The sequence below is a fragment of the Apaloderma vittatum genome, unplaced genomic scaffold (genome assembly GCF_000703405.1).
Source record: "Apaloderma vittatum isolate BGI_N311 unplaced genomic scaffold, ASM70340v1 Scaffold38086, whole genome shotgun sequence".
In the NCBI taxonomy this organism is placed as follows: domain Eukaryota; kingdom Metazoa; phylum Chordata; class Aves; order Trogoniformes; family Trogonidae; genus Apaloderma; species Apaloderma vittatum.
Genome location: NW_009720754.1, coordinates 1 through 6,226, shown reverse-complemented (window position 1 = coordinate 6,226; position 6,226 = coordinate 1). Strand labels below are relative to the sequence as shown.

General features: G+C 41.4%; 1 protein-coding gene across 1 annotated transcript; it reads left to right on the top strand.

Moving 5' to 3' along the window:
- The first annotated feature begins 261 nt into the window (after positions 1-261).
- Positions 262-5,099, top strand: PPIL3 (peptidylprolyl isomerase (cyclophilin)-like 3). The gene is made up of 6 exons (XM_009871113.1): positions 262-290; positions 1,447-1,521; positions 2,249-2,342; positions 2,970-3,037; positions 3,489-3,607; positions 4,718-5,099. The coding sequence occupies exons 1-6, from the start codon at positions 288-290 to the stop codon at positions 4,842-4,844; spliced, it is 486 nt and encodes a 161-aa protein (XP_009869415.1). The 5' UTR covers positions 262-287; the 3' UTR covers positions 4,845-5,099.
- The last annotated feature ends 1,127 nt before the right edge of the window (positions 5,100-6,226 follow it).

Below are 6,226 nucleotides of genomic sequence, written 5' to 3'. Positions count from 1 at the left end.
GAGAAACAGCCGCGATTTCATTGTCATTGCTTTTTGGCCGCCACCCACTTTTTTCTAAGCTACTTCCTTCCACACCTTCGTAGTTCTTTATATGCTGGGTAGTTGCAGAATGAAAGTCACCCGTCTGTCCCCAGAGCCACTTGCCTGGCGCTGTGAAACCTGTAAAAGCGCGTAACCACACAGGTATTGGAATCAAACCGAGCTGGGGACTGGTGGGGGGAAAAAAAACAACAAATTTCATTTCTTTGCAGGAAATTGCTGCTGCCTCAGCGCTGTGATAAGCAGACATGGTGAGAACAATAGCACTTTTTTAGGTTTTCATCCTTTCTGAAAGGTCCTTTCTTGGAAAGGCGGTGGCTGCTCTGCTGCTCAAAGGATTACACCTCGTGCTCTGAAGCTGAAGAATTTGTAGTGAGAAGTTTAGGCTTTCATTTCAGACTTCTAACGATATTCTGGAAAAGAAAATAGGTCCATTTACATCAGTCTAAAATATAATAAGACTTTGAGTTCTAAGACTCTAAATTTTAATCCTACTTTGGTTATTTCTTGCTAATCTACTTTGGTTTCTTTTACCACAGAAGTGTTACCCAAGTTGCATGCACAGAGCCCTGCTCGAGTGTATCTAACCTTCTACACTTAACAGGCTTTAGCAGATCAGGAAATAGCACTAAGACTGTGAGTCTTGGACTCTGCATACACCTGTTATAGCATCTTCCTGAGCACTGCAGGCAACTGTCTTGTCTTTACTTGTATCCTTGTGATGCTGGTTCATACTAGTTTCCCTGTACGCTTGTCCCCAGTGTAGCCCCACAGTGTTTGTTTTTGCACAGTTTAGCACTTCCCATCACAGCACTGTGATATATTGGTCCTATAGAGAGTCTGTAGAGATGTATTTGCTTAGCCTGGCTGGCTACCTGCCATTTTAAATTTTCTGAAGATTATTTATTAATTCTTAAGTGTGTAGTTTTGTGGATTTGCTTGTTTGTGGAGGAGGATTATGTACAGTGCCATTCAGAACCAACCTTGTCACTCAAAAGGCTGCAGGCAAGTAACACACATCAGTTTTTCCTCTGGTTGTAAACCAGCAAGATGTGCACACCACGCTGTCAACTGAAATACGCGTAACCGTGACTCTTCAGCTGTGCAGTGAAGTGACTGAGTAGGTCCAGTTTGCAAATGAATAACGGATCTCTGGAGCGTAACAACATGCAACAGAGCTTCTGCATTACCATAGCAAACTTGATTTGTCCTGAAACTAAATGAATCCAAGTGATTTCACTGCAGATGTGAAAAGTTTGTGACGGTAGCCTTGCCTGTGGACAAATAACGAAAAAATGGTCATGTGCAGTGGGAATTTGATTATGTTCTTGGCGGGACTGGGAAGTAGAACTGAGTCTATTAGTATTTCATTGCTGATGTAATTACTCTTCTCTGCTTCTTGCTCAGGCTGTCACACTGCATACCGATGTAGGAGATATTAAAATTGAACTATTCTGTGAGCGTACGCCAAAGACGTGTGAAGTAAGTCAGGTAACAAGAGCGGGATTTCCTAGTGTTGAAACAAAGCAGTAGAAATAGTGAAGACTGTTGAGGGGGAGAAGCAGCTTTTGCAATTCATTTTCACATTATGGAGCACTGACATTTTAACTGGTACGGTGCTTATTCTGCTTGTGTCATACTGCCTAGAGTTTTGTTGCCTGTTTCTCACCAGGTTTAGCTAAGGGCGGCTTCTCTCCAGGTTCCAGGATCTCCCAAAGTGTCCTTAGCCCTTAAGGAGAAACACTCCAGATAACCTGGGATTCCCAAATTTCGCTGGGTTTGCTCACTTTCACACAGATTTGATTTTAAAAGAGTGAGAATCACATGCAGTTTGTCAGAGGCCCCAGGTTTTTCTGCAATAAACCTAAGCTTAAATTGAAATCATTTTACTTTTTAACTAATAAAGCTGAGGCACGAAGTTACTAATTACATTTACAAAATAAAAATGTTGAGTGGAGGCAATACTTCTGAGCATGTCTTAGACCTCTTGTTCCTCAAGTCAGCTTTATTTAAAATTATTTGTATCTGGGACGGTGTCAAAGGAGCATATTAATTACAATTTGTGATTATTCTGTGGCAGTAGTCGGTGGAATTCACATGGGCACGATGCAAAGCAGAGGCAAAAGTTAAGTCTTGCCAATGCTGCCTTTTTAGTAAGAGGATACTGTTTCAGAATTGTTTGTTAATACGGTTTGTTTCATTTCCATAGAATTTCCTGGCTCTTTGTGCTAGTAACTACTACAATGGATGTGTATTTCACCGGAATATAAAGGGCTTCATGGTTCAGACAGGGGATCCATTAGGTAAACTCTTCTGCCTGGGTTTCTCTATAGAAGAATGTACATAAAATGTAAAGAAAATTTAAAGAAATAAAAAGAAATTATAAGCATTAAAACCAAAATGTAAATAAATAATTATTGTGGTGTTTATAGAGTTTTTTATTATGAGATTAGTTTTCTGTGGTGAGCTTAGAGGAGCAGCTCTTACCCTAGTTCTATAAAGGTCATGCAGCAGTAAAGCATTCTACAAACTTTTTAGTTTTTCCAGCTATTTCTACTAAATAGGACAGTTCTGCTGACTTCCCAACTGTTGGAACAGATAGCCGTTGCTACTGTGGTTTCCCTTTTTGCTTGAAAGGCAACACTGCCTTTAAAGCATTTAGTGTCAACTGTTTGGGAGAAAATCTGATTCAGCTGTATGTCGTTCTCATAGCGAATTTAATTTGAGGATGTGTCCATGTTTTGCTCTGCTACTTAATAGGTGTTCCTTATATAGAGGTACGTTCTCCCTCAAAACGTGAGAACCTGATCCCTGCCTCAAACGAATTATGGGCTATCTCGGGTCTTTGTAGTAAAATGTTATAAGAGTATGTAATTTCTGGATTTTTCTGTCTGAAAACCCAGTGATCTATTGTGGTGTTTCTTTGTCAGGCACTGGGAAAGGAGGTAACAGCATCTGGGGCAAGAAGTTTGAAGATGAATTCAGTGAATACTTGAAGGTATTTCTGTGCTCTCGATACGCAGTTAACGTTTTCATAGGAATTTTCTTTCCAGGTTGGAGGACAGCCAGCACTGTGTTGTACTGTATTCAGTACAGTTCTTTTGTAATGGTGAAGCAAAGCATAATCCCACAATAAAGGGACTGGAAGCTTATGATTGAAATAGGAACAGGCATTTCTGTACTTGGCAAGTTGGATTTGAGGGTTTTCATCACTGAGAAATAGAAAGAATTTGTAACAGAGTACATTTCATGCACTGAAGGCAAAGAATTTTTTATTCTAAGAGCAATTTTAGGAGCTAATCGTGGGCTGTGACAGAATACATTAGCAAAGGACATTTGCTCTTAATAATGGTATTGAGGCAGAGCGCTAAGTCACAGAGTGCATCGTACAGGTTAACGTCTTGCTTTCACAGGTGCGTATTCACATTGAGGTTTTCCCCCTCTTTCAGCACAATGTCCGTGGGGTGGTGTCAATGGCAAACAATGGCCCGAACACCAATGGATCGCAGTTCTTCATCACTTACGGCAAGCAACCGCACCTAGACATGAAGTACACTGTGTTTGGAAAGTAAGCGATCTGACTGCATGCCTGCTTCCCGTAGAGTGTGGAGGATCTGATGGTTTGAGATACTGCTTTTTCTGTCTCAGAATCATGGCGGTGTCTTTTCTTTTGCTTGTTGTTAAAAAGTCTCTGGTGTACAAGTGAGTCTGCTGAGAAAAAGTTGCCTTTATTGCGAAATGGAGTTAAATATCCAAAGGAGACTACTGAGATGTGAGAATACTGTTTTCTGCCACTTCTGTTGTTTGTAGGCGTCTAAGCATAGTGTTCTTTTCATTTCTGAGTTTGTGACTGGAAGTAGATTTTTTTAGACATTTTTCTTAGAGTAGAAGACAGTAGAGAGGCTCTGACAGATGAACTTTGCCTGTTTTCTGTGGCCGTTTACTCCTGCCCTCGTTGCAGGATCAGCAGAACAGCGTATGCAGCCCCTGCTGACCCAAAATCCACATCCTAGGTTCAAAGAGTTGATAAATGTGACTGAACTGTGAAGAGCACGGTGTGTTTTCTGCCAGGTCCGTTACTGAGGAATAAGCTGACAAGATTTACCAGAGCTAGTTATTTAAACAAAAAAGAGGTTTATCAGAACAGTCTATCTCGGCACTTCTTCAGCCTGAACGGGAAGTCCGAAAGCCTAAACGTATTTGTACCATTAGATTTACTCAGTTATTAGTGATTCTGCCAGTGTGGTGTTTGAGTCAGGAGGTTAGAAATCATAGCCTTGCGTTTGGAAATTGATTTTCCAGCCATAGGATTTCAGTAATTTGCAGTGAAGTTGGGTACGGCCATCTCGCTGCTACTTAAACCTATCCTGTGACTGGCCTGTCGCACCTGCCAGGAGGCACAGCCAGAGTCTGTATATAGCTATGGTTAGTGTAATATGTGGTACTGTCAGGTCAGTGAGAATTATTTGTACTTTTTTCCAGAATCTGTCATGGATACTTGGTATGTCCTTTCAAACATTATATGCCATATGTAATGTTTCGGCTGCTGTATTTGTCATCATTTGCTTGCAAAGTCCTTGCTCTGTGACACTTAACTGTGAAGTCCTTTGAGATACTTCAACTGTGAAATTAAATTGGTGTTAGAAGGAGATTCCTAGAACTTCTGCATTTCTTCCAGAGTTATTGATGGCTTGGAGACCCTGGATGAGCTGGAGAAGCTGCCTGTGAATGAGAAAACCTACCGACCTCTTAACGATGTTCGCATTAAAGATATTACGATTCATGCCAACCCCTTTGCTCTGTAGCCACAGAGTTCCTCGGCATATTCTTTAATGACTGGTCAGATTGACCGCTGTATTATGCGGTTTAAAAGCGTCATTAAAAGGGGTTACTGGAGCTGGATCCTACCTTTTGCTCATTGAATGCAGGATTTTCAGGAGTTGTGGCATTGTTTGGGAATTGTCACAGAGGATTCTTGTGCTTTAGAAGCCTGTTTTCCCAGTGTATGTTCCAGGATTTTGATTTTTAACTATTGCCTTTTATACTTGTAAGTTAAGAAACTCCTTTTAAATTAAAATACATACTTTTTTGCAAATCTTTGTTTTCTTAGTGATACTGTATTGAAACAATACCCTTCGCTGCGATTTCATGCTACCATTTTCTGAAAATTTCTCATGTAAATTCTAACCCTTCCTTACTTTACCGGTTTTTAGAAAACTGAGAGCAGTGTCATAGATGGATGAAACCTTTCTCCCCTAGAGGATTGAAGACTGAGTTTAGAGGAGTGCTAGCTCTTGCACTGCTGTGGTGGAATAGTAGCTTCCTCCAAAGGCAGGTGGGAAACAGTTGCTTCTGCCTCTGGCACAGTGCTTGTGGCATGAAATTGTGTTTGTGTTGATGTAAACGAGGTAACCGTGGATATTTTTCTTGTTTCTTTATTCCACAAACAATAGGGAGTATTATGCAACAAAGAGTAGTGACAGAAGACTGGTCAGACTTCTCATCAAGAACATCCTGATACACACAAAATAACGAAAGATACTGTGGCCAAGATGATGTTGAACAAGAGAGAGCTGTTTTTTGGTCTTATTTGAGACCAAATAATGTTGGACTCAAATAAGAAAGTCTCCAACAGATTCCTGAATATTGAGACATGCATACATGTATGGGCGTGTGTGTACATATGTAGAGATGATCCTGTGCTGGAGTCACTTACAATAAGTATAAACCAAACTGACTTAAGCAGGGAAAAGAGAGTGACTTGGACTCATGAAAAAGCAGAATGGGAGAAGCAGAATGTTCTGCTCCCCCTCATCGCAGATTTTAAGAAACGCAGCGCAGTTTGACATCGATTGGTTTTTCACAAAGCAGCAAAAAATCAACTCAGTTCCACAGAGGTTCAGCTTCTCACTCTGTGACACGGAGAGGTGTTTGGAAACGTTTTACATTCGGACGATTTACGAGGGTATCTTTACTTTGTTGGTCGCAGGGGCCCTTTGCACGGGTGTTGATGTAAAGAGGAGCGGGGACACGCTTTGAGAGCCTCTAGGAGTCGCTCTGGGCAAGTACAGCGACACGGAGCAGGCTCGGCCGCCCAGTGCCGCAACCGACGAGTCAGCAGTTCGGAATTGACCGAAAAAACAGCAGGGGAGAGGAAGGGGGGGGGCGGAAAAAAAAAACAACCACT